This window comes from Vanessa cardui, chromosome Z, assembly GCF_905220365.1.
Source record: "Vanessa cardui chromosome Z, ilVanCard2.1, whole genome shotgun sequence".
NCBI classification, from domain to species: domain Eukaryota; kingdom Metazoa; phylum Arthropoda; class Insecta; order Lepidoptera; family Nymphalidae; genus Vanessa; species Vanessa cardui.
The window spans coordinates 11,748,545-11,765,050 of NC_061154.1; the positions used below are offsets into that span (position 1 = coordinate 11,748,545).

General features: G+C 32.6%; 2 protein-coding genes across 2 annotated transcripts; both read left to right on the forward strand.

The window, feature by feature from the left end:
- Window positions 1–1,043: 1,043 nt before the first annotated feature.
- On the forward strand, window positions 1,044–12,711 carry LOC124543448 (transcription factor 25). The gene is made up of 15 exons (XM_047121677.1): window positions 1,044–1,186; window positions 1,714–1,845; window positions 2,148–2,279; window positions 2,365–2,558; window positions 2,697–2,773; window positions 3,314–3,425; window positions 5,955–6,015; window positions 6,100–6,210; window positions 6,982–7,297; window positions 7,705–7,855; window positions 7,965–8,106; window positions 8,981–9,094; window positions 10,297–10,478; window positions 11,970–12,063; window positions 12,634–12,711. The coding sequence occupies exons 2-14, from the start codon at window positions 1,723–1,725 to the stop codon at window positions 11,974–11,976; spliced, it is 1,722 nt and encodes a 573-aa protein (XP_046977633.1). The 5' UTR covers window positions 1,044–1,186; window positions 1,714–1,722; the 3' UTR covers window positions 11,977–12,063; window positions 12,634–12,711.
- A 198-nt stretch (window positions 12,712–12,909) lies between these two features.
- On the forward strand, window positions 12,910–14,567 carry LOC124543450 (nucleolar transcription factor 1-like). Its single transcript, XM_047121679.1, has 2 exons — window positions 12,910–12,962; window positions 14,204–14,567. The coding sequence occupies exons 1-2, from the start codon at window positions 12,910–12,912 to the stop codon at window positions 14,565–14,567; spliced, it is 417 nt and encodes a 138-aa protein (XP_046977635.1).
- The last annotated feature ends 1,939 nt before the right edge of the window (window positions 14,568–16,506 follow it).

Here is a 16,506-nt window from a genome sequence, read left to right on the forward strand (position 1 = left end):
TCAAGCACATCCCTATATGACGTTTAGTTTTTACAAAGGATACTAATTACTTTTAAAAATAAAACCACAATGAAACCATAAGAATAAAGATTTAATAAAAACTACTTTTTTATTGTTTTTAGAAGTTAATTTTGGATATTTTTTCCATAAAAAAGCTGTTAGGTAAATTGCATTACTTTGTAATCAATACGTTGACTTTAAATCGCATGCGCGAAAATCATCGAGGAAAATTCATTCAAGAAGAAGCCACAAATAGATTCAGTGTAATTTGTGAAGAAAATCAAATTTTTGCAATCTCACTAAAGTAGGTAAGAAAGAATTATGGTTCTAGTCTGAAGTCAAAATAAATTCGACTTTTCATTCAGTGTAAAACAGTCTAATAATAAATATCAAAAGTATTAAATGAAAGGAATCTAAAAAATATTATGTGAATAAATATTTGCTTTGAGGAAAGCCAAATCTGTATTAGATCTTATTTTTGGTCTGTTATATTAGACTAAGCGTTTGGTTTCCACTACTACTATAATTTTGAAGACATTTTCCTAACTTTTGCTTTTAGTAATAAAATGTTTATGTCCTATTGACACAAAACATATAAAAGCTAAAAGGATTCTAACAGAAATAGTACTGACTGTTTGAATTATTCCATTATCTATTGACATTCGGTGATCGATAAGACTTACTACCTTGCGCCTTAATAATCACAAGTTTAGTTTCTCTCTTCCAAAATCAATAGACCCCCAAGCCAATAGACAGCGCGATTGCGCGAATCGCGTGCGTGTGAACTGTGAAGTTTTATATAATATTTTTTTCTACATATTTATTATCTCAGTGACGGTTTGGTTCAAGTTGTTTATGTTACCAAAAATTATAATCTGTCACCTAAAGCCTTTATCTATCTAAAACAAGCTTAAGATTTAAACATGCACGTTATTTCTTGAATCGTAAAATAATTTAATAGTGGTTTCATCAGCCCGTTAATAGTGGTTTAAATATATAAATATATTTTATAAGTTTAATTCTCTTAAAACTTCAGATTGTTTTTTGACACTTCATACAATGGCATGTCTAAGAAATAGATGTCATTATATCAGTATTGTCAATATCCCGTAAACACTAGATACGTCATATGGTCACATTATATTATAAGGCCTGAAAAATTTTCTGCGTAGGTACACTACATCAGGTGAGAACTTGTGGTTATTTAAAATGAAAAATCTTGTCTTGCAGTACATACAACTTTGCAAATTTCTGCGGCAAGATTTTTGGCCTTCATAAATAACCATTGATACTGCAAGAAATATTGAGCATTTGTAAATCCACCAATGTGCCACCAACGATCTAAAATATTTTTGTTATGTTCTGTGGTGTTGTATGTAAATTTTCGATCACTCTTGTGTTGAAAAAGGCGAAAAATTAGGATGGTTGAGTAGTGCCTATCTAGGTTCATCTCAACTATGACGAGAAACATCTTTCGTAATAAATAACTATTGCCTACTCAATATTTATTTATTACGAGGTTATAGTATGGTATAGTTATCATTTGTTGTTTCGTTGTTATGCGAAAAATGTAGATCCTAAGTCAATACAAGTGATGTATTGATTAATAGTTGATCCCTAAATGTTTATGTTGCTGGATGTAACTCTCTCTTCCATTTACCTTATTAATTCATATCTTTTATAAGAGTAATTTTTTTATTTTTTACAATTTAGTAAGTCAAAATGTCGCAAAGAAATGTGAGGAAACTACTCGGGGCTGCAACAATCCCGCCACCAAATGATAGTTCAGATGAAGAATATGAACCTCTCTACACCAAAAATGCCAATAAAAGCACATATGAAGGAGTGAGTTATGCTTTTTCTATTATAAAAACAAATATTGCGAAATTGTTACTTAAACTATTACCATTATTTTGGTTTTGTTATAATATGCTACTGCTGCTGATGCGAATATTATATTTAAATAATGTAATAAATATGTTTATTTGCTTACTCAACTCAAGTTGCGAATGTTTGTTCTTTATAGCAAAGGATAATGTGATAAAACTATGTATAATATGATAAATTTAATGAATTAAGAGTAATGTATTGTAATGCGTGCATTTTGCCACCATTGTTATGACAATCAAATTTTTTTTTTTTGGTAGCTTCTTGTAAGTTCCTCTTCAGAATCGGAACATGAAGCTATGCCTTCACCTGAAGAGTCCGCACCAGAGGATAAAAAGGAAAACCAAAAAAGGAAGAAAAAGAAAAAAAAGAGGAAGTCAACTACAGAAGATGTATAAACACTTTTTTTAATGTAATCTTCAAATAAATTACAAAATTAAGAAATGGTAACATTATTTATAAATTAATATTTTTTAGCTGGATGAAATCGATAAATCCTTACTTGAGGTTAATGCAATGTTAGGGGAGCCATCTCAGCCTCCCGCTGTTGATCCTGAACCAGAGCCAGATGTTTCACAGGCAGTGTTTGCTACTAAGTACAAACACTTAAACGTCCAATACGAGTTGAATAGGATATTTGGTCGAGACAGTGATGAAGAAAACAAGAAACGGTAAGCTTTTAATATGTTTATAGGGTTAATATTGATAATTATACTTGAAACTTTAAAAAAACAATAATTTACACTTAAAGAAACAGAATTATTTATTTATGGTTGTGTAATTAATAACATAGAAATGTGTATTCACAGACGAGGCAGGAAGCCCAATTTAAAGCGTATTCAGAGCAATACTCTGATTAAAAAGGAATATAATTTCAAAAAAGGAGGTAAGTGCCATAATATGACATATAAAATTTTAAAAATGATTGCTTTTATTAATAGTGAAGTATTTCATTTACAATTATGTAATTTATGTACGGTATATATTAATAAATTGTTTCTACTTTTCCTCTTTTTACTCTTTCTCCTTTGATATGATAATGATATGCTTAAGTTAGGTTCCATCCTCAACAAGATTAACTGTCTGTTGTCTTGGTACGTTTAAAGAAACGAATATGCCGTTGGTTGTGCAATTTATATGACACAGTTTATATTTGGATGTGTCCGAGAAGCAAAACGGCTCTGGATTTCTAGTTGGACGTTTTGCTTCCAGGAAAAGCAGTTTAATTTCGGGTGGGTGATATAGAATGAATAGGTTAACGGAGTATGGTTGATGCTTGGGTTATCCGAGATTTTTGAGTAATGAGTGAAAGAGTACGTCTCGCCGCCGTCTTTTGTTTGAGCAGACAGCTAAACCTTATTGAGAACGGGCCCCTCATACGATATAAAAGCATCGCAGCAGTACCTTTATAATAAACATTCCACAGGTCTCTCCATGTCAATAGACCGACGAGAAGACGGTCTGACGTTTTTCAAATTCGACCACAGTCGCGAGTATCAACGACACCACATGGAGTTTTTGATGAAGCTGCTGCAAATGTATGTATAACTCTTTACTTAAAACAATTTTTAGGTGATGATTTCTATTATTAAAATCTGTGATTTCGAAATTAGCAATATATTTTGCTCTCGACCTTTCCACTATTGCAGGCAAGCAGACGGTACTGAAAATAAGGTATACTTTTTGCGTATCTGCTTCTTAGCTTGCGTCACTTCTTTGTTTTAAATATAATGAAGATTATATTTATTATTATATATTAAAATATCGTCGTATCTGTGTGAAAATATTGTAGCTGTAAAATATTTTTATTTAGGTCTACCTGGTATATTTTTTTTTTTTTTATTGTTTGAGCATAAAGCCCTATTCAAAATCAGCTATAAACATGTACTGTGCAGTAAATTATCTTTTGTTCTCATTTTATTAATCATTCGGTAGAGCTACTCAGTTGTGATTTGTATTTTTATCCATAAGCCATTATTCATTCAATACAAGGGGTGCAATCAAGACAATAGAGGAATGACGAAATTCACCAAATTTATTAAAATATTTTGGTACTGTGGTGTCCATTCGATAGATCTAAGGTACACTGCAATATGCAATGGAGTTTCAACGTCGATTTGTCGTCGCTTGAAGTTTCTTAAAAATTTATCGATCGGATAGGCTGCAATATTAATCGAGCGCATTAAGGCATCGATCGATGATCGATTAATTGGTGTTGTAACATTCCAAGTATTTATAACGCTTAGAAGGCGAAAAGTGATCCCGAATATTAACGCAGTACCATAATATCGAGCCAGTCGAAAAGAGTTTAATCATTAATAATTCGCTTTACTTTTCGGTGATTGCAGACTAATGAAAGAAATTGGTTTTGGATAATTTTGCGATAACTTCCAATTGGCTCTGTATACTACTTCCTTTTTTTATCTCGCTTATAAAATGCGTTGGGGTTTTTCCACGAGGATGTGGGACACTAACAAACCAGCCGTCTTGACCTCTTCGGCGGCCGCTACGGGGTTTAATTTCGCATGCCACCGTGGCGAGAGTGAATTAGACCTTGTGAAATATTTATTTAAATATTTAAATTTCTAAGCCTTAGCTATAAACTGCAACGTACGTGTTCCCGATGGAAGAGTTTCGCTCCAATGCAGTGAGCTCCGATTTCGCCTTTGCAATGAGCCTTTTGAAGTTGTTTGTGGCAGAATTGTATTTTTTTTAAACTGCGCCGATTTTACGTCATGAGACGATCATGTATCAGTTCAGTCTTGGTAGCATTCGCACCTTAGGCACTAAGAGATCAACAGAAGTTCCAACAAGGAGGGTGTATTATCGTCCTCCATTTTTCTTGTTGATACCCAGCCAGAGATTTGAGTTTTTAATGGAGGTTATTGTTTGTTGAATCTTATTTGGCACAAACTTTCTTCAGGATGATGCACTTGCACTGATAGGCACCGTGCAGAAACAATAGAGGGCGTTACCCACAAAATTGGTGATTTTTATATAAATAAATTCAAATAGTACTTTTTAAATACTTGTAGGTATACTTACGTGTGTTTTATAACTGCATTTATCCATTTCACTCTTTTATACCTAAGCCATGGCATGTGAGTACTATTAGTAGGGAAATAGTAAAATTTTACACCCTTAAAATTGTTTTTGGATGTATTACGGCATCCAGAAATACAACAATACATTTCGATAGCTCAAATTATCAAAAATTAACACGATAATTCAGAAATATTTTCTGTTGTTTGACAGTAGAATTTCTGAAATTGAGGGTAAAAGTTTTGAATATGAGTCACGAGATGGCAGAGTCATCGCTACGCACGGTGCCTATACCATTATCGCGGTAGCAGTGGATTTTGCACCGAATTTTCTCATCAATGTTCTCATGAAGAATCTCCTTCCAATAAGTTTATATATGTTGCTGATATGCAATTTGCTTAAGAGCCCAGTTTTATTTTAAGTATATTTTACTTTAGCAAAATGATAGTATCTAATTTATTGTCAGCTGTAAATACTGTATTTGCTTTTATACTTCATTGGTTTGCACGCCATTTCTTTATTGACCTATTCAGACCAAGTGAATACAGCAGTTTCAGCTTGATATTGATAAAATATTGGCACCCTTCAATTGATCTACTTATATACTTCGTACTCACTAAATAAATACGTAAAATACTATCATATGCGCTAATACCATTAAGTGTCGATTAGGGGATCGTTATTAGCGCTATTTCATATTCAATATATTACGTATGTCATTAGTTTAAAAAAAAAAAAGACCCGCTGAGTTTCTTTCGTCGATTCTTCTCAGGTCAGGGTGTTTCCTTTTCCTGACCGGTGATAGTGTTTAATTTGACTATCAATAAGTGTAATACTTCTATATTGAATGTAGTAATTTGAGTATGAGTTTGAGCAGCTCATAACTCTAAAGTAATGCCTTATTTGACTGAAACTGGATTACACTTTATGTGCCGTAATAGTTATATAGATAAAAACTATTTGTAATTTATTAGACTTTCAAAATTCATAATAACAAACACATTTATGTTATACATTTTTCTCAGGCATCTTATCACTGAAGTTGAAGATGCGCTCAAACATATGCACGTCGAGGGATTATTGGAGGTATATTTTAAACACTCTATACTAGATTTCAAGATAGTTATAATTGAAAAGTCATATAAATAATTTGAATAAATTCCTGTTTAGGCAATAGATATGATGTTCAGAGTTGATGATAACTCGGGCGCAAACACTCTCGTGGAACATTTGATCGCCTACATGCAACATGTCGCTCATCCGTCTTTTAATATTACCGACGTAAGTATGACGTAATTACTCACTCATTCATTATCAATAAAAATCTAGCTTTTTATCACTGGCGGCCTAAGTCCGTCAGAGGCCCGGGGCGGGAAAGTTAATGGAGCACCACTTTCTTCTTAATCTTTAAAAAAAGCACTTTTACAGAGTTTTTATTCTGTTTAAATTTCAGTGTATAAATAAGTGTTTATGATAATTTGAAAAGTATAGATGACTGTAGAGTGTAGTGTTTTGATCTTGATAAAATTATGTAGGTATGGTACTGCACAACTTAGATGTAGCATCGGCAAATTCAATAAAACCGATTACTGCCGATTTATACAACCAATAGAAATAGCTCCCTATCGCGCCTTTCGATTCTATTCGTCGCTATAGAATCTCGCGTTAGTTCAACCCGAGAAAGCAAGTGCATATAAATCGACGTGTCAGATTGACGAATATATTAGGTCATATGATATTACAAGTTATTACATTTGTGTAAAGATAATTTTCACATAAGAAATAAATATTGATAATTTGGGATAGCGTACTTAATTCGGATGTGATCGCTTTTACGAATTTTGCCGATGCTACATCTAATTTGTCTCGCACATAATAAGGACATTTTTAAAGTCTTGTTTAGGATTTGATCAGGATAACTTTAATGCATCTGGAGGCTCCCTAAACTGGCCCCCAGGCCTTCCACTCCCCTGTTAGTCCGTTAATGCTTGTTATTTATAATCCTAGCTTATTAATGCCCTGTGTCCCTATTTTTTGAATTTCGAATTGCAGATAAGGAATCGTCTGGAATATAAGTTCCCGGAGAACCGTCCGTTCCACATCGTTCTGCTCAAATATCTACATCTCTTGACTAACAGAGCATGTCACCGCACATCCCTCGAGATAGCTAAGCTGCTTCTCAATCTCGACCCTTGCGATCCACTCGCAGTGGTGTTCATTATAGACACGGTGGCTTTGAGGGCCCGGGAACACCAGTGGCTCATTGAAGCAATTGAATATCTGGATAAGGAGCGCGATGCACTGTTTCTCTTTAACATCAAGTTTTCATACGCCTTAGCACACTTCCACGTTGCTACCAAGAAAAAGGGTGAGTTTGTATATCAGATCACGGGTACAATTGATTAATCTTTGTAATTTACTATTGTTTTTTTACGTGAGCTTTGAACCTAGAACAAATAATGGATCTTTAGAACTAGGTCACAGTTATGAATATAACTTTGACGACTTCCATGGTCGAGTGGTGTGTACACCGGTTTTCATGGGTACGCCATTCTGAGGTCCCGGGTTCGATTCCTGGCCGAGTCGATGTAGATTACCATTAGTTTTCTATGTTGTCTTGGGTCTGGGTGTTTGTGGTACCGTCGTTACTTCTGATTTCCATAACACAAGTGCTTCAGCTACTTACATTGGGATCAGAGTAATGTTTGTGATGTTGTCTTATATTTATATTTATTATATAACTATAATTTGTAATTTATTTCCGTTTATCTATAGCAAAAGCTGACCTGACGCACTGCGACGAGCTATTGAAGAAGGCAATGATAGCGTTCCCGTGGACAGTCAAGGAGATCCTCGAGGCTTCTAAGACTTTTTCGGAGGAGACTCTACGTAATCATGAATTTTTCGACAAATATGCGAGCGCTACGTAAGTTGATAGCTTTTATTTTTATAAATTAAAAAAATCAGGAAAAGCAACAGTAAATACTTTTTCAAAATATTCAATGTTTTTTTTTTTTTTTTTTTTTTAATTTCAGTACGTCTAAGCACTTAAAGGAGCTGACTCACTTGCACGTCGCGTTTGCCGGTTCATGGTGGAACGAGCAGCCTGTCCGCGAGTGGCTCCTCAGAAATGGTACCGAATTAGTCGAAAGATACGACAACGATCCCGCTCTCAAGGTTATTGAATAATCCATTATTTATTTTAATTTTTTTTTTATGATCTGGCTTTAGGGTATTTTGCAGACTCACCTGGAAAGGGTACCAAGTAATGTTGTCTTAAGGAATAAAACTAGTTATAACGGATTTGAATCGCGTATATTAATTATTGGGATGTCAAAAATAATTAATATACGCGATTCAAATCCGTTATAACTAGTCAACCGACTTCTTTTATTTCAGGGTACCAAGTAGTTATGCCATTGTAATAATATTCACAAATATATATAAAATCTCAAATTTCTGTATCTAATGGTGGTGACGACCACTTACGATCCATATCTATCATTAAATTAATTATTAAATTGTGGGGCATTATTTTATGACTACAGCGTTATTAGTTAACTAGCAGCTAATATCAGTCCAGGAATTGTAGCACTAAAAATCGGTCCGCTCTGTATAAAATCATTCTACGTGATTTTTCGATTGGATTAAATATTGATTGAAATATCAACAATAGGGGGAAAAGTTTGGTATAAAAAAGATGGAAAATTTTGTCCTCTACAAAAAGTTTTCTTCGGTTTTTAACGTAAAACTTACCGTTTCCGAGTTATATGCAGAAAAACGTTTTCCAAGATGGCGGCTAACGCTCGCAGTTTCGGGCGACAGAAACTCGGTTTTATTCCGATATAATCCAATAGAAAAATAACGTAGAAGGATTTTATGCAGAGCGTATATTATTTGTTGAGATTAAACGTCATATACATATGTATTTTACCCATGTGTCATACTTTAATTAGCAATAATTACAAGTAATTTAACTACTTTTCAATGCCTCGTGACTTACTCTGTTCCCATACAGTGGAAGAGTAAATAATATTGTTGATTGTTATAGGAAGAGGTCAAGAGGATGGAACAAGTCCGGAACACCCTGTTCCGAGGCATGCCGACGGAAGTTCTGCGACACCTTAGCGTCATAAAGTATATGGCAGACCTCCTTATCGATAGAGTAAGTAATATATTACTTGTAACAAGAGCTTATTATCTTCTTTGTGCCGATTCTTATACTACGAAATGTCTTTATATATATTGTAGTAAGTCTTGCTCTCCTCTTATTATTCATCACATGAATAAATTTGTAACCTTGATTTTAATATTGTATATTTACATACTATAAAAAAAGTCACTTACCGCTGTCTGTTCTTATGTATGCTTAAATGTTTAAAATTACGCAACAGATATTGAAGCCGTTTTTTTTTAAATAATGTCACTACATTATTTTGAATCACTATTCAAGAGGAAGGTTTTTGTATATGATACACGGGCAATTTAGTAAAGAAAAACTGATAATTTTAGAAGTTTCTAATGTGATGTAAATAAACAAATTTTGTAGTAGATTCAGTATCAGTATTGCACCCGTACGAAACCAGGGTCCCTAGTATTATAATAATAGGCTATTTGCTAGTTGAAAATAATACTCAATGTATTCAAAAATTCATAAATAAAAATACATTTTTTAAACGTTTGTCACGTGATACAAAACGCTTCTGGCCTATCAGAAGCGTTTTGTATCGTTGGGCTGATGATGAAGTCACTTGCTTGTTAATCTTGCTTGCCTACTATATGAACCACAGATAAAATACAGGCAAGTGACGTCATTAACCTCATTGCAGCGCCATATTGTCCAAGTATCGTTTACGCGCGTTATTTAAAAACGGAATTTTTAATATGATATGTTTCGGCAAATATATACTAGAAATAAAAAAGAACAACTTTTATTGGGTTCCTTAACGTCTACTAAATAATATAAAATTGATTTTAAAAAACCAGTCAAATAGCCTATTGTAAAGAAATCTACTTGGTGGTAGGGCTTTGTGCAAGCCCATCTGGGTAGGTACCACCCACTCATCAGTTATTCTACCGCCAAATAACAGTACTCAGTATTGTTGTGTTCCGGTTTGAAGGGTGAGTGAGCCAGTGTAACTACAGTCACAAGGGACATAACATCTTAGTACCCAAGGTTGGTGGCACATTGACGATGTAAAGAATAGTTAATATTTCTTACAGCGTCATTGTCTATGGGTGATGGTGACCACTTACCATCAGGTGGCCCATATGCTTGTCCGCCAACCTATTCCATAAAACAAAAAAAACAAAACAAAACAAATTGTCATTATTTGTAAATCTCGTAACTACCCTCGCTTTCCACAGGAGATTCCTAATGTGGAGCAAACGTATAGCTTCGACCCGCACCCGGCGCGCGACAGCGTCAACCGCTACAACTACGCTACTTCCTTGAACACGGCCTACCTGCAACTCAACTTGGACAGCGCCCTCATAACGAACTTCTTCGCATCGCTAAACCCTAACTTCGAAGTTCCGTCTCCAGAGGAGTATGTTATGAAACATTTATTCAAACAAGGAAGCTAACATCTCTATTGTTGTCTGTGACAAACGCTATGTAATATTTAAGATGTTAGCGTTTTACTGTTAGTTTGCAATGACCGATGAATTTTTCATATATTTTGCCTTGCTTGTTTTGCTGTTATCATTATATGTTGTTATTTCATATTCGAAATCACTTTTGGTCATTATCACAAGGAAAATAGAAGGTAAATGAAATTGAGGATAAATTATAAAACATTACCTAAATATGTCAAGTCACTTCTTTGGGTTGTTTTATGTTCGAACAAAAGAGAAATTGGTATAAAAAAATGATTATTCATGTTCTAACAAAAGTGGCTTCAGAATTTAAATGTTATGGATGTAGCATGATTCTTAAGAACATTAAACTGCGTATCCACTATGTTCGCGAACCTATAGAGCTCAGCGCTTCTGCAATCCCTCCAGAGAGCATGCAACATTGCTTGCTCAGTATTGATCGTTCCACAAACACTTGTTTAACGAGCAAGTGACTGGCAAACAATCGAAGGATTTATTTGTGGGCCTCCAAGGTCACTTCCAGCGCAGTCCCACTATGGGGGTGTCTCTTGTGGAGACCCCAAGGGAAGAGACCCCCCCCCCCACAACAGAGATTCCAACAACAACAACAACAACAGAGAGATAGAGAGAATGTAATAAATGCTTAGTCATCGAGATATAGTTAAATTATAATAATATTTTATTTACTAATTACTGTTGTAAGAATAACTGATACAAAGAAAAAACATATTATTAAGTATTAACAAACCTAAGTGAAATTAATGGAAATGTGTTTGTAAATTAATAATGTGGGCCTCCAGTATATTATCTTAACTCCAGGCCTTTAGATCCGGCTCAAATTTCTAATGAATACTATCTTATACAATTTACTATTCTCATATTCAGATTCAGAGTCGAGATGGCCCAGTGGTTAGAACGCGTGCATCTTAACCGATGATTGCGGGTTCAAACCCAGGCAAGCACCGCTGATTCATGTGCTTAATTAGTCTTTATAATTCATCTCGTGCTCAGCGGTGAAGGAAAACATCGTGAGGAAACCTGCATGTGACAAATTTCATAGAAATTCTGCCACATGTGTATTCCACCAACCCGCATTGGAACAGCGTGGTGGAATATGTTCCAAACCTTCTCCTCAAAGGAGAGGAGGCCTTTAGCCCAGCAGTGGGAATTTACAGGCTGTTGTTGTATTCATTAGAAATGTTGCAGATCCGCTGATTGGGGTTCGTGTACGAACTTAGTGTATACCCAATGTTACGTGTTTTCAGTAATATACCGTTTCCTCTAGAGTCTGTGTACCCTACACGCAATCCATGCTTTTTAGCTCTTCATAGACAATACATATATACTTACAACTATTCCTTCTGAAGTTTCCGTTATTATGTTTGAACGGCTTTGTTACGGTCGCTTTGTTTTATTTTATATTTGTTGTTTTCAAATTACAGATACTGAGATGAGCTACGACGTTCGAAAAATATTTCCAAAGTTACCTGAATGTTATTATTATAAGTTCAGGTAATTTTGGAAATATAAAGTAAGGTAAGATGTCCTCTCAAGTCTTGACTAATTTGTGGTTAAGAATTAAGTACGTAGTAGTAAGTAAGGGTAGTCATTTTAACGAATTAATCTTATATTATATAAAATAAATCATGTATATTGGATGGAATTCGTATCTGTTTGTCTGTTCCATCTATAAATATGATCAATTAATAATAATTAAACAAGGGCATGCATGCAGTTTCGCAAGTAGTTATTTATTAATAGAAAAAAAATAAAATAAATGTATCATATTGATTGTGCTAATTTTGGATGTATTTTTTTTTTCAAATATATGTTATAATTAAATATAATAAAAAGGTTATATTATAGTATTTACTGTTACAAGTCATTGCAGATCAATAAAATAGCTTATTAAGAATTTGAGGAAATTAAAGTTTAGTGTTTTGTTTTTATTTTCACGTCATTCAATTATTTACACAGTAATTATGTGCGACTTCACTAGCTCAAGCGAAATAAATAAGATATAAGTAACATGAAAAGATATATATGTCATTAAAATGCAAGTAATTTTGAGTGATGAATAAATTGTAATAACAGATTTATTTATAGTTAGTTCAAACCACGAAGACGCGCGGGGTACGGGAAGTCATCGGGAAAGTTGCTCTAATAAAACTATTTTTTGGTCTATGTTTTTTTTTTTTTTACTAATAATCTCCAAGACTGTCTTTGTTATTCAAATTTTTGTTTTGTGCTCAAATTTAAAATCAATGAAAATGCAATTACAAAATTGACTATTTACAAATAATATAATTTGAAGCAAGGTTAAACTATAAGATTTAATTAAAAAAATATTGGGATAGAAAATCTTTAACGAGTACAAAGGCGATGACTGAAATGAATGGTCTGTGTTCCCTGCACAGACCATTAATTTCCCTGCTGTAATCCTATTCAAGACTTATGGTATATAGCAAAATAATTTCTTTGTCAGTCATAATGATGATAAAAAATGTACTTAAATGAATGCCATTTTAATTAAATCAAATAAATAGTGAGAAATACATGTCGAGTATGTTGAGATATGATAGACAAGTATTTGATAAGATTTTAGTTAAAATATATTCTTATATATATATATATATATATTCGAAATATAGATTTTATGTGATGCAAGAATAAGTGTCAATATATATATATACTGATATTGTTTACATTGCACATTTATTGTTATGCAATAATGATTTTTATTATCTAATTATTTTGTATCAGTAGGTAAAAACTATATCATAATCCAATACTTACAAAATTTACTGCTTTCTAAATTGTGGCACCAACATCATAATAAATTTAGTATAAGCTACATGATCGAGATTAAAATGTAATGGAAAAGAATATGGCTTTATTAATATGGTTATTTAAAATATCTCATATATAAAATATTCCCTGTTGGCAAACATTGTTCTTGCACAGTCATAGGAGTCTCACTCTAGCGGCTTACGTTCTTGTACTGTAACAATTTCGAAAAAAGACTAGGGCACGTTATCGTGGATTCAACTACCTATACACTTTTAGTTTCAATTTAACGAATATATAATAATTACTAAGTTTGTATCATAATAATGTATTGGATTATATAAAGGACCCTAAAATATCGAATTAGTTATATTTTTGACCTTATTTACCTTATACAGCTTTAAAGAGTATAGTTCTCAGGGTCAGTCAATTATGTGAATCATGAAGATCAAATTTATCAAATAATATTATATTTTCGTAGAAATTATTTATCAATGCATTGTCAATAGTATCACACCGCCTACGAGGTAAAGAAATTCGCGCAATTTATTTTCTTTCTAAATATACAATTAACTACGCAAATAATTATTGTAAAAAACAAATTCAAATCCATGTAATTACAAGAATTAATTTACTTGAAAAACTGTCAATGCATGTGGTAGACATTAATTGAATTGCTCACCATTTTTATTCTTTATTTAAATTACACAATAATGATCCCATTATTGTGTAATTTAAATTTTTTTTTTTATCAATCAATATAATCTTTAATTGTTTGTATTTCCCAATGCAATATTTGCATTAGTAAATACATACAAAGTTTATTAAAAATTCTAAAATAAAATTTACATATTTTTTTTATGAATCTATAATTTTATTTAATTTTCAGGTTGCATGAGTTATATTTTTCGGGACCAACATTGAATCAACTAAGAAACGCTATAAACGTAATTGATGAGATCGAAGATGACGATAGTGAAGATGATGAGAGCGAGGATGAAGAAAGTGAAGATGGGGATGCCGCAGAGAGCTACGACGAGGATGGTGATATCGAAGAGAGTGAGGACGAAGATGAGGAAGCCGAGGAGAGTCAGGAAGAAGAAGAGGAAGAAGAGGATGAGGAAGACGAAGACGATGAGGATGAAGATGAAGAGAGCGATGGCGATGATTCAGCAAATGAGAGTGATGATGATAAAACAAATAAAAAGTCATGCAACACGGTTGACGAACCGGAGGAACTCTGGACGGACTAAGATCAAAGAGACAAAAAACAAGAAAATATTGAAGGCGTACAACAACTTCTTAATTTCAATTTAATTAAAGAAACAAAACAAGTTTAAACAATTTGTTAAGTTTCTGAGTATTTGTAAAAAAGGGTTTATTGCTTTTCAAAATTTCCTTTAATGTTCTGATATTTCTCTTCTGAGAAAGTCTTAAAAGGTTTCGGAAAACCCATTTATTGGCGATAAATACATTGGATTGGTACTAAAATACGTAGCTACAAGGTTATAGAGTATAATGGTAGCATATGGTATGGGTATGCAAATTATGATACAACAGCGTTTTTTCATAATGATTAAAAAATTAAAGAAAAAATATCTTCACAACCTGTTATAGTATAATTTTTTTTCGTCAGTGTTTTCAGAAGTAATCAGTACAAGTTCTACAAATACTTTCAAAGAATTTATCTAAAATTAAGCTTCCATTTAACAACATACATTGAAATGTTAGAATTGGATTATTGGAAGTATAATTATTATTGGTGATTTTGATTTTGATGAAATAATACTACAGGCTCCCTTTTATTTTAAGTTAAATTTTTGATTGATTACCAGGCATTTGAGAACGAGATGGGTAACTAAATAAATAAATAATGTTCTCTATACTTAACTCAATGTAAAACTTAAGTATTCGATGTTTGTATGTAATAGTTGTAAGTTGGCTTACTTTGATATTAATTTATAGAGCAGTTTTGATTTACTTTTATATAATTTAAATGAAACAACGATTTTATATTTTATGACAGATATTAAAACATCTTCAGTTGAATCATTATTCTGCTGCGGTCTAAACACACTGGTACTTTGTTACTATTACTTATATGGATTTTTAATATGTTATGTTGCACAATTTTTTTAGTAATAGTAACAGTATAATTAATAATAAAATATCATAATAATTGTAGCATTATACGACAGATATGTAAAGACATAGATAACGGAAATATGTCAGTTTAAATGGTACAATAATATGGTACAATAATAATACAATGGTACTTATTGATTTAAAAATTGCATTTAATTTTTATGATGATGGCAACATTTTCAACATAAATTTATGAGCTTTGGCTTCGATATCAACTACAGTTGGTATAATCGATTTTGCATAATAATCAGTTCAGTGTACATCACTATTTATTATATTTGAGAGATATCAATGTTACGAGCATCTGTACTGAGAAAGTAAGATTTTATTACTAAAACGCAAATTTGTTTAGCGTGATCCACAAGCATACTCAATTACCTAATTCGTAATGACAAGTAATCTATTGAAAATATTATAGAAATAAGTAAGAGGTATTTTTTGTAAAAATACTTTTCGGTGAAAAAAAGTTCTCGATAATTTTGGCAAAATAACACATTTTCGAAACTACTCTGATGTGCCCTTTAATACGAAGCTGACGAAGAATAGATTGCGTATGAAATTTCATACGTAATATATATATATACATAAGGCACGTGAACTTAATAAACTCGAGTTATCTATTTCATTATATATCTGTGCACTATAGTCATATATGTCGTATTTTCGGAATCTTTATATAGGTGTCTATAATCGATATTACATGTAATCAAATAACTGTAATGTTTTGTCAGGCACTATCAACTATGCCTAAGGCGGGTCATTACTTGCCGAGTTTTATAGTTACTTTGTCATAATATCTTTGAGTACGTTATACATAATGTTGTTATTTGTATTATATTGTAACGAAATTGAGAATATTTTTACAAATGTTATGGAAAATTTATTACGTTGACATTTTGTTGTGATTGGGAAACGGACAGACGTTTACAATTTTTGTTATTAATTAATTATTAATGAAGGAAAATGTTCTTGTTTTAATGGTCGTAATCGCTCGTCCACCCAACTCTGTTATTATGATTGTCAATTATTCAAAATTATACGATGTGT